Raw genomic sequence first — 12,099 nt, 5'->3', positions numbered from 1 at the left:
TGATGTAAGTTCTTGCTCTGGGAATGCTTTACATAATAATGCAGCAGAAACCATTATCTTCTCCCCCTCTACTGTGCCCTGGTGAGACCACACCTGGAGTATGGTGTCCAATTTTGGACTCCCCAATTCAAGAGTGACAGGGATCTGCTCAAGAGAGGCCAACAGAGAGCCATAAAGATGACTGGGGGACTTGAACATCTCACCTGTGAATAGAGACTGAGAGACCTGGGGCTGTTTAGTCTTGAGAAGAGAAGACAGAGGGGATCTGATCAATGTTTATAAATATCTGAGGGGTGGGTGTCAAGTTGATGGGGCCAATCTCTTTTTGGTGGTGCGCAGTAATAAGACAAGTTAAAATGGATGCAAATGCGAACATAGAAGGCTTCACCTCAACATGAGGAGGACCTTCTTTACAGTGAGGGTGAGAGAGCACTGGAACAGGATGTCCAGGGGGGTTGTGGAGTTTCCTTCTCTGGAGACTTTCAAAACCTGCCCGGATGCATTCCTGTGCAGACTACCATAGGTGATCCTGCTCTGGTGGGGGGTTGGACTCCATGATCTCTGGAGGTCTCTTCCAACCTCTAGCATTCTGTGATTCTGTGATCTACTGGATTTTTTGCAATTTAAAGAAATACTGAATTCTTAGCATTCCTGCAGATTCTATAATGGAGACACAAATGTGTAAAAGAACAGAAGTGTGGATTTTGTAAATCACCTAAGGTTCATCACTATATCAAGGATGATGCTTTGCACTATATTCATTGTTTTCTGCAAGAGATTTGCCATTCAGAAGAGCACTGGTGATAAAATGTGCATGTTAAGTGTGCCTTTCTTGAGGTCTACAAACACCTGTTGCTAGTGGCTTTGCTTAGCTTAAAAAATGGTGATACAGTGAAAGGAATTTATACACGGATATACTTTGGCGTGAATGTCAGTCAACACACAGGTCTGTGTGTGTATGTGTATGTAGCTCACATACAGTAAGAAGATGTACCTTTGTGAGTGTGAGCACACATCTTTGTTCTGAAGTAACTGTGTATGATGAGAGGATAGCAATTAGCTGTTAAACATCATTTTTATAGAGATCCTATGTAAATTGCACACTTTGAAAGTTACCATGAATTATCGTATCTTTGGGTTTTTTATACTGAAAAAAAAAAGAATGTTAACTGTACCTTTCAGCTTTTGTTCTTATTTTTTTCTTTTTCTTTTGGTAAACAGATTTCCAGCATAAATTCACTGTGCAGGCTTCTCCAACGATGGATAAAAGGAAAAGCTTGATCAGTAGCTGCTCCAGTCCTCCTGCAAGTCCTACCATTATTCCCAGACTCAGGGCCATACAGTGTAAGGAGCAAAATGTAGTATTGAATATTGGAAATGTGCGGTCTGTCTGCGTGGTAAGATGCCAAGATTCCATATCTAGGACAGGACTGGGAAAAAAAGTTCATAACTGTTTGTCTTGTGTCCTGCATGTACACGTTTAGAGAGAATACTGGAGTGTATTGGTGGCAGAGGAGAGTATCACCTTCTATGGAGTCTAAAACTTACCCAAGTTGTTGAAATTTTGCTGTCGGATTGTATTGGAAATACATTCCTTAGCTGTACAGGTCAATTAAAAAATACTAATTTGCAGAAAGATTCAGGAAATGTTATTGATGTGGATTAAGATACTGCTGTGAGTGAAAAAACCCAAAGGCACTTGCCATGAAAAGACTGTTCCTCTAATAAAACAGAATTAGGCAGACAAGCATGTATTAGAAGTATGAAAGGGATATTAATTAAGGCTTAGTGTTTGTATTGGGTATCGCGACCTATGTCTCTGGTATCCAACTGGTTGCTCTAAAAGAAACCAGTGATGGAATGAAGCTGTGAAGCCTATCTGTATTAATTTTGAGGGAATCTAGTTATTAGATCTGTGTTGATTAATGGTCAGAATTATGAAAGAAGCCTGAAAGGATGTTGTCATTACTGTTCCTGTTCCAGTTTATGTTGTTTTCTTTCTCTTGCTGTGGAACCAGTTCTTAAATTTATTTATCTGTTTTTCTTTTGCGTTTTCCACTGTTCTTCCCACTTGTGAAGTGACTCCTGCTGAAAGCAGTAAAACATGGGGACGGAGCTCAGTCCTTCCGAAAGAAGAAGGAGAGGAGGAAGAGAAGAGAGGCCAAAAGAAAAAGGGTCGCACTTGGGGACCAAGCTCACTTTGTCATAAGGAGCTGGGTTCGGGAGAAGATGGGTAAGAGAGGTCCTGGAATCATTCTGGTTTCCAGGTTCTAAGAACTGGTTATGAGTTGGCTTACAGGAGATTTGCCTATCTTCTTGCCAACACTTTTCTGTTTCCAAACTTATTTGCTGTACCAGAGATGTTAGAGATTCAGAACAGATGACCAAAGCGTGTTGTGCTCAGTCCCTTGCTAGAGGTCCAGCACTGCCCAGTGCTGTCTGTTTGTAAGCAGTAGTTCTTAACTGTGCAAAACTGGCTCTCTTAGCTTGTCTCTATTTTTAGACTCAGCTTTCTGTGGTTTCATATCATATCTGAAACTATTTCTGCTTTACAATTCTTAGCTTTTTCCTTGTCTTAAATGTTACTATTGAAAAAATATCTGATAGAGCCAGGCAAATATTTTCCCTTCAAGCTTTTGCAAAGGACACATACCACATGTACCTTGAGTGAATACATCCTGAATGTGATTTTTGCAGAGATACAGGTTGTACCTCTGTTTCTGTAGATTCTTGTTCTTTGGCTTCTTTTTTAGTACTCCTCTGAATTATTTATACCAGGATTCCAACGGATCATTGCCAGAGTGCTGTTTCCAACATAGGAATATTTTGATCATCTGAGAGGTTTGAATGCCTTGTGATTTTTTTTTTTTTTAATGGAGTTGGAAGTTTTTTCTGCTGATAGTTTGGCTTGCCATATTTTTTATCAGGGAAAAGAAAATACATAGTTATAATATATTTGTAAGATTATGTGCTCAGCTGTGAAATTCCTGTAAAATAGATCTTTACATAGTGTATCACTGTTTCAGTCTTATGCAAGATGGCCTTGACCTTAGTGTTCTAATGACATTCAAATGTGTTCTCCCTTAAAGGTATCCTTGACATATTACCAAGGCAATGTGGAGGAAGCTTCTTCAACTCCTGCCTATGCTTTACCTATTTTGTAGGTGGAGTATAACATTTTACAGAATTAAAACAGATGCCACACTTCACACTCATTAATTATATGAAAGAGCAGGAGATCATTGAAGCTGGTAGAAAAACATTTCTACCTTCAAATCCTGTTTTAAGAATTCTGGGAGCTGCTTGCTAACGATAGTTGCTTTTAAAACTGTCCTGTTCCCTTTACAACTGAGATGTTGTATAGAATTCATCACTTTTCCCAGGGTGACTCAATAAATACAGTGATGGCATTTTGCAGAGTATCTGAAACATGAATCACATTGCTGAGAGAGCAGTAAGGTTAACATACAATCAGCTGCTGCTTTTTGCTGAGATCACAGCAGACTGCAGATTTTAGTTTAGATGGACAGAGTTAGAATAAACATTAGTGACTCAAATGATAGGGTGCTTGCTATTTTTAATATTTTGTAGTAATAATTTTGGAGGGTAGGGGAATAAAAATTGGGATAAAGTGAAAAGAGAAACTTAAGATAGGAAAGTCTAGTTCAAGTCTTCTCCATAACATTTGTTCTGATAGCAGCAGTGCTTCTCTTCCATCTGCTTACATGACTTGGTGATCAAGTGAACCTGAAATCTTCATCACTTTTATCACTTTACATGAATTCTCCACATGAGATAATTCCAAATTTATGCAACAATTGCAGTGAAGTTCTCTAGTACAAGTATACTGTCCTATAATTCACATCAAATAATGAAAAGGTTGTGCAGTGATCATTCACCCTTCAGCATTTGTCTTTGAGCATAAGGAGTATGCACAGCAGCGGAAGGTGGCTGTGCTGAATTGCTGAGACTGGATGAAGCTTTATGTTGGACCAGTGTTGTGGCAGTTCACTTGTTGCCTTATGGTATGTTACTATGGCATTTTCATGCTGGTTTTTAAAGAAGGTTATGCTGGAGGTGGGGTAGTCCTTTAGCAATTATCTCTTAAAATCTTGCAAGCTAATTAGACCTGAGTCTGAGAACAGACACTCCTAATTCATGACAGTATTAATGTCTTAACAGGATGTTACAGTATGGTATTGAGACACTGGAGAGGCCATCTTACAGTTGTATGGAGGTGCTTTTGACCTCCCAGTAGAAAAAGACAACAGAGAAGTAGATCAACGATAATACAACAGATAGTAATAACCTTCCTGTTATTTAATGTAAATAGATTACAGGTATCACAGTATGTTACAGAATCACAGAATCAATAAGTTTGGAAAAGACCTCAAGGATCATGAAAGTCCAACCTGTCACCCAAGACCTCATGACTACTAAACCATGTCACCAAGTGCCACATCCAGTCCCCTCTTGAACACCTCTAGGGACAGTGACTCCACCACCTCCCTGGGCAGCACATTCCAACGTCTAACAACTCTCTCCATGAAGAACTTTCTTCTCACCTCGAGCCTAAACCTCCCCTGGTGCAGCTTGAGACTGTGCACTCTTGTTCTGGTGCCGGTTGCCTGGGATAAGAGACCAACCCCCTCCTGGCTACAACCTCCCTTCAGGTAGTTGTAGACAGCAATGAAGTCACCCCTGAGCCTCTTCTTCTTCAGGCTAAACAGTCCCAGCTCCTTCAGCCTCTCCTTGTAGGGCTTGTGTTCGAGGCCTCTCCCCAGCCTCATTGCCCTTCTCTGGACACATTCAAGTATCTCAATGTCCTTCTTAAACTGAGGGGCCCAGAACTGGACACAGTACTCAAGGTGCGGCCTAACCAGTGCTGAGTACAGGGGCACAATGACCTCCCTGCTCCTGTTGATCACCCTATTCTTGATGCAGGCCAGGATGCCATTGGCCTTCTTGGCCACCTGGGCACACTGCTGGCTGATTTTCAGCTATCTGTCTATCAGTACCCCCAGATCCATTTCTGTCTGGCTGGTCACTCAGACCCCAGCTGTAGTGCTGCCTGGGGTTAGAGGTTGGATGGGACCTCAAGAGATCATCGGGTCCAACGTAATAAAAAGTCTCTAGGTTCCCGAATTGACAGACTGATGACTGAAATAATTTTGATGCTAGTGCTTTCAAATCATTGCAGTAGATCTTTCCTTGAAGCAGTAACAGGTAATACTGCTGTAGTAGGAATGTACTTTAATTAGGCATGTTTTGAATTGTTTTCAGATGCATACTACTGTCTCATTTAAGAGGATGTGCAGCTATCCTCTGCATGGGTCTTCGGGGTCTGCTTGTAATTTGGGAGACAAGGGAGGAGGTGCAAAATAGGAAAAGAAAGGATGAAGATTTTATAACCTTGAGGCAAATATAGCAGGCCTTGAAATTATTCTAGTAGCTATTTATCTTTCTGCTTAGACTGAGCTGCTCTTTGTCAGTAAGAGCAAATCTTCAGCCTGTTTTCTGCAAGGGGAGGTTGCTCTGAGAAGCCACAAGGAAGCAAACTAAGTTGATGTGCCCTACTGTACAGTAAAGGGCAATTCTCAAGACCAGATATTCCCAGATAAATGTGACTGTAAAGTGAAGGCTAACTGAAGATTACTGCTGCCTATCACTTTTAAATTTGCTGTCTCTGCATATACAGAGCAGAGAATGTTTTCCCAGCACCACTGAAATCTCTTCCTCTATAGTCTCCTACCCATATTGTAAGAGTTTTGACCTTTGGGTTTGGAGGTGACCGCAGTGCTAATGTGTTTTTACTCACCAGCTTTCCCTTTACATACAGCTCTGTTTATAAGTACTTATCCTACCTATGCATGTTGTACACAAGGATAATTTAGATACAACACTCATTATTTGGTGGGTTGTGTTACATAGCTGAGTATAGTATGGAGAGAATGGATCAGAACAGACCCACACACTGAATTGCACCTCTGTTGTGAAACCATGCAGTCATCTGTCTTGACACGTAGGGTTCAGCATTGTGCTGTCTGGGTTCAAGTTCATAACAGGGTACCATATATGCCAGAATGGTTGATGATGGGAGAAAATGATGAACTTCCAAGGAAGCTGAGAACTGCACAGGATACTCTTAGTGCAATTTTTACAGCATGGCTATCAACCATCACAATATGTGCTGAATCAAGTTTAGACCTTGGACCTTGATAAAGCAATATAGTTTGGTGACAAGTAGGGCATCCTGGTTAGGTACAGAATAGAGGAAAAATACATACCAAGGCAAAAAATCCTCCTGTAACTTTGTAATCCTGCAATGAAAGCCATCTTACAAATGCAGAGTGATTCTGGTGGAAAATAACGATCACGAATGAGAACTTCTCTATGTTCATATCCTTCTTTCTCTGTAAGGGAAGGATTGAACAGTGCAAGTCAGTAATGGAGCTGGAAGAGGTCTCATCTCCTTTAAGTTTTTGGTTCTTTCAGTAAGAAGTTGATACTCTTGTGTGTGCAGTTGAGGTCATTCAGACTATCCACAGATCTTTCAAACCCCTTTCATTCAATTTCTACGTACCCTAAGCGTGTGTTAGCTTTTCACCAACACTGTGATGTGCTTCACATGGGAGTTTGGAGAAAGGCAACGGAAATCTCCCAGTTCAGACTATATTAATAACTGAACAACAAAACTTTGAGTGTTGATAGGTCATAAAGTTATGCTGCTTACTAAAGTTTTCTGATGCAATTAGAATACTGCAGGGAACAAGAAGGATGACAGTAATGAATATTTGTGCATGGAGACTACTAAGGAATTCAGGTGCTTGCTGACATATCTTTAAAGGCAGCCAAAGTGGGGATTTGGTGTTGGGTTTTTCATTTGTTCTTGTGAGGTTTGGGTTTTTCTTGTGGAAGAAATAATGACATGATTTGTGATTTTAGTTACCTCTTCATAATCTAGAACTTATGCTTTTAACTATCTGCACTTGAGTGCAGTGTTTTCATCAGTGGTGAAATATTTGGCTTTGGATTTATAATACAGAGGCATGACTCTGCTGTTACAATGACTTTAGCATATTATTGTCCCACTGAGTGATCTTTGACTTGCCTTGTTCATTTGTATTTCATACAGAAAGGTTTTTGAAGATCTTTTTTCTCTCCTCCTGCTGAGCACTTTGGATTTTTGCCTGCCATGGTAGATTTTGCTTTGGTTTAAACAGAAAACATTTCATCTGGGTTTTGTGATGGTTTCTATTATTCTGTATTCATAGCTGTTGATTATCAGCAGAGGCCTTTTGACTGCCATAGTGTAACAAATGAGAAAGGGACTTTGACATTAATTGTTTTTAAGGTGTTGTAAAGATGTTGCAAAATGTCTGGCTATGGGAGGACTTCAACTTTTATGTAGTTAATTTGTGATACATGTATAGCCTAAGTAAAGCAATAGAGAATATAGAAGGGGAAATGAAATTTAGTTGTGCACATGGTATATTTTCTCCCATTTCTACTATTTCAGTCTGAAAGCTCTGGTAGAAGGATACAAACAGTGGTCATCCAGTGCACCAAACCTTGGCAAGATCCAGAGAACTGCACCTGCTTTTCCAGGATTCACCAGCTTAGCAGAGATAGGTAAAGGAATTCCCTGAGCTTTATATTCTTATCCTGGCTTCCATTCACATTTGAATAAACCTCTCCTTTCCTGACCTTCACTTGGTACCTTACAGCAATGTTTTCATTTTGGTGGTGTAAGTTTTTCTTTTATTTGTTGTGAAGTAATTTTTTTTTCTCCTTCTGGATTTATTTCTGTTCACCTTTCTGCTTGTGCTTCTTACCTGTCAAGCTAACAAGTTTCTCAATTCCTTTCTAGGTTCATGTTACCTCTCAGTTCCTTTCTGGTTAAGGATAGATCTGCAGCATGGTTACACCTGAACTTGCAAGGAGAGAATTTTCCTATCTTTTGCTCCTCACTCCCAAACATAAATTTACTCTATAAGTAGCTGAGGTGTAGATCAAATGTTTTGCATTTTATCCCAAATAAGTCACTGTATCACCAATTTCTTCCACTTTAATAAGGTTTCCAGTTGCTTCGTCCTGCCTATCTGCTTTGGGGACAATAGCCTGTGAGTTTTTGGCAGTTGATGAATGAGCTTACAGTGAGGACAGTCACATCATCTGAGAAGCTTATTTTTGTGTCTGTTTGTCAGTGAAGATGTTGTGTTAATGCAGCATCTGTTTCCATTTGCTTTCCAGATGATGAAGACAGTGAATGTCTTAATGGGGAGGGCAAAGTGCACCCTTCACCAGGGCACAATCAGTCTTACCTCTGCATCCCATTTCAGAAGAATGAAGACTGGGATGGCCCTTCTAGTGATGCCAATGAGGAGTCCACCCCTGTGAACTCTGCTACTAGTACCCCACAGCTGACACCCACCAACAGCCTCAAACGTAGTGGCTCCCACCACAAGCGATGTGAGGTTGCATTGCTTGGCTGTGGAGCAGTGCTGGCTGCTGCAGGCCTGGGGTTTGATCTGTTAGAAGCAGGGAAGTGTCAGCTGCTGATTGAGGAGGAGCCGGAGGCACCCAAGGAAGAGAAGAAGAAGCGTGACAGCATTTTCCAGCGAGCTGGCCGCCCACGCAGGAGCACTAGTCCACCTTCCCGAAAGATCTTCAGGAAGGAGGATCCTATGTTGTTGCTAGGCGAGCCATCCACATCCCTCACCCTTCTTTCCCTGTCTTCCATTTCCGAATGTAATTCCACTCGGTCCCTGCTGCGCTCAGACAGTGATGAGATTGTGGTGTATGAAATGCCTGTCAGCCCAGTGACTGTCAAGGCTCCCTTGCCAGCCATTACCAACCCACTAGTCAATGTCCAGATTGAGAGGTTCAAACAAGACCCCCACCAGTCCCTGACTCCCACGCATGTGACGGTCTCTTCCCACACCCAGCAAAGCGGGCACAGGCGCACCCCTTCTGATGGGGCCATCAAAGGGAATGGACTAGTTGTCAATGGGTGCCCAACCAGTGGATGCCCTTCCAGTAGCTGTTTAAGTGGAGCACTGGGAGCAGGTAGGTTTTCAGCCATCTTCCTTTTCCTCTTCAGATCAAAGACCCAACCAGTATGATTACTTGTTAGGAAGTAAACGTGTTGCTTACGCAGCATCTGTTGTGATGGCCAGCCCACAGGAAGAGCTTATGGGTGCCATCTTTACACAAGTAATGAACAAAATAACCCAGTAATGGTCCAGCAGCTCTGCCTTGAGGAGCTCTCTCTGCTCTGCTGGTCTGTGAGGCAGAGGCATATTGGTCTTAGATCAAGATGGTACAATTATTGTGCATTTTTAGCAGTTCCTTGAGATTCCATCTCTATTACCTTTATAAGCTTCTTTATATTGCTGCTATGGTTTTTAAGTAAATTGTGATCTTTAAGACAATGAAGACTGGATCTCTAAAGCAGTTTGGGGCTGTGCCACTTTTGCTCTTACTACTTTGCAAGCAAGAGGTACCTTCCTGGGTAGGTGGTGTTCTTGTTGTTGGGATCTTTAGGAATGGCTGTGACTTGTTAACATAAAAAAAAAAAAGCCTTCTTGTTTTCTTGCCCTAGTAATTCAGAGAAAAAAAAGGACCAGAATAATAAATTAAAGTCTGATTTAATTAGATTTTTCCCAGTGGTAAAACAAAATATGAGGTTTTCTGTTGAATGGCAGTCTGCAGTAAAATGTGGGCTAATGCAGCTGAGAATACTCATTAAAATGGTATTCATGAAAATTTAAAAATTCTGTTGTTTATAGAAAAAAGCAACAACAAAAAATCCAAACGAACAAACCAAATCTACATGAAAACAACACCCAGACTAAGCACCATACTCTACCCCTAAACAAAAAACAAGCAGAAAGCATCCACAGTAGGTAGTATTAATTGGCACTTCCAGGAAGTTAATCCTGCTTGCTAGCAAACGAGTGTCACATGCTGCTGTGCAAGTGTCTTGCTCATCCATTTGAGTGAATAGGTGATGGGCCCCCTGAGCAATCTGGGGAGTCCTCACCTCTGGTAAGAGGTTAAATCCATACTCTCCAATCTGAAAATTGAAGAAAAGGAGAGAATGAACAAAACTTGCTGCTTGTCCCAGGTCAGTGAAACAGGTGTCTTGCCAAGTGTTGAGAGTGGTGTAGGCACAAAGAAGTCAGTTGTTCACTTCAGGTTGATGTAATATTAAAGATACGGAGTTTGGTGATTCTGAATAGAGGCTTTCTGCTTTGAAAATGTTATCACTGTGTGCATACGATAAACTAAGATCTGTTGGAACCATCGAGCAGTGACATCTAACATGTTTCCCTCTTCTTTTACATCCTCTGTTTTGGATAGGTGTATTAAAAACACCTAGTCCAAGTAGAGATCCCAATGAGGTCCCTCGCCTGCCAGACCCCAACCTTGTTTTTCCTCCAACCCCAAGACGATGGAATGCACAGCAGGACCCCACACTGGAAAGACCCAAGACACTGGAGTTCCTGCCCCGGCCACGTCCTGCAGCCAGTCGGCAGCGGCTCGATCCCTGGTGGTTTGTGTCACCCAGCAATGCCAAGGGTGAATCTTCTGCCAACAGTTCAAGTACTGATACTCCAAGCAATCTGGACTCTTGTTTTGCTAGTAGCAGCAGCACTGTAGAAGAGAGACCTGGACTGCCTGCACTGCTTCCTTTCCAGGTGGGCCTTCCTGTAGAGGAGCGGACACTGTTGGACATAGATGCTGAAGGGCAGAGCCAGGACAGCACCATTCCACTATGCAGAAGTGAACTTAACACACACAAAGCTGCAGCATATGAACTCAAGCAAGAATTCTGGTCTTAGTATGAAATCCACTGGGGATGGTGAGCCCTTCTAAATTCAGTCCTACTTTTTGCACTGAGAATGCACTTTGAAGACAGATGAGATGGAGGGATGCTACAGAGATCATATGGTGCTGCCTCTGCTGAAGTTGTGTTGTTCAGCTGCCTGATTTTTGTCTGCAGTTGGATGAAACTCGGCAACTCTGAGCTGCTGACTTTTGCTGTGGGGTTTTTCTGTAGTCTTCCCTGCCCTATTACTGCAGTTTGAATCTGCAATGAGCTAAAATTATCATATCAAAGTCTTTGTTACTGACCTTGTAGGATTTGGCACTTGGAGTAAGTATATTGGTATCTATCCTGGCATTAATCAGTATTTTCAAAACTAATATTACACTACAGCAGACAGCAGTGTTTGATGTTTTCCCAAGGAGTCCAGAACAGAAACAAGTAACTATCTGGAGATTACCTTCTCTGAAATGTATTCAGATCATTAGATAGGCCTGGGAATCATGGTACCCCCACTGAAGGAGCAGAAGTAGCCATCTTAGAGTCAATTGTCCTCTTTTGCTTGCGTGATTGTGCAAGGTGGAACAGATTGCAGAGGAAGGGCATGGCATCTCCACTGAGAGCAGACTAACTAACTAGGCTGTTCGGAACAAGCAGGTGTAGTTGGTCCTGGCTTCAAGGCAGGTTGGATGGACTTCAGTGATCTCTTGAGGTCCTTCTCAGCCCTGTTTTCTACATCCCTGTGCTTTCAAAAAGATGAAGGCTTGTGGTACGGCTGTTCACGCTGGCTTGCTTTTTTGTTTCAATCTTTGATTCTATCAGCCTCCTCTTCTTCCCCTTGTATTTGAGGCTCCTAATCAAGCTGCCTCAGCTTTGGGAAGGGAATTAATAGGAGCTTTGTTTAAAGCTGTGTTGGCTTGCAGAAGTAAGTTAAATGTCCCTTCATGCTGTTCTATGTTTTGTTGTTTGGTTTTTTTTCTTCCTGTTTTTCCTCCTTTCATAAGCTTTTAGAAGTGGCCCTTGAAATCCAAGACTCTTCTCATGCACACTGATACTTGTTTAAGGCTCTTCTGAAATTGAGGTTTGTCAGTAGTTGGATTGTGCAGACAGGAGTTAAAATATCTGGATTCTGTTTTATTTTGCCACTGACTCACTGTGTGACCTTGGGCAAATAATGTAACCTCTGTGCCTGAATTTCCCCATCTGTAAATAATAGGAATAATACCTACCTCACAGCGGGAGGGGTTGGAACTTATGTAATAAGTATA

The 12,099-nt window shown here is 41.8% G+C and overlaps 1 protein-coding gene across 1 annotated transcript in view; it reads left to right on the top strand.

Annotated features, from left to right (window-relative positions):
* Window positions 1-10,847, top strand: part of MAP3K9 (mitogen-activated protein kinase kinase kinase 9) — a 53,535-nt gene extending 42,688 nt beyond the window's left edge. The window contains exons 7-11 of the mRNA XM_054400266.1: window positions 1,222-1,344; window positions 2,080-2,233; window positions 7,520-7,632; window positions 8,254-9,069; window positions 10,366-10,847. Of these exons, the coding sequence (XP_054256241.1) occupies window positions 1,222-1,344; window positions 2,080-2,233; window positions 7,520-7,632; window positions 8,254-9,069; window positions 10,366-10,847 (1,688 nt within the window). The remainder of the gene's footprint in view (window positions 1-1,221; window positions 1,345-2,079; window positions 2,234-7,519; window positions 7,633-8,253; window positions 9,070-10,365) is intronic.
* The last annotated feature ends 1,252 nt before the right edge of the window (window positions 10,848-12,099 follow it).

Source organism: Indicator indicator, chromosome 4 (assembly GCF_027791375.1).
Source record: "Indicator indicator isolate 239-I01 chromosome 4, UM_Iind_1.1, whole genome shotgun sequence".
Lineage (NCBI taxonomy): Eukaryota > Metazoa > Chordata > Aves > Piciformes > Indicatoridae > Indicator > Indicator indicator.
The sequence above is the reverse complement of the archived record's forward strand: the minus strand, read 5'-3'. Positions and strand labels throughout refer to the sequence as shown.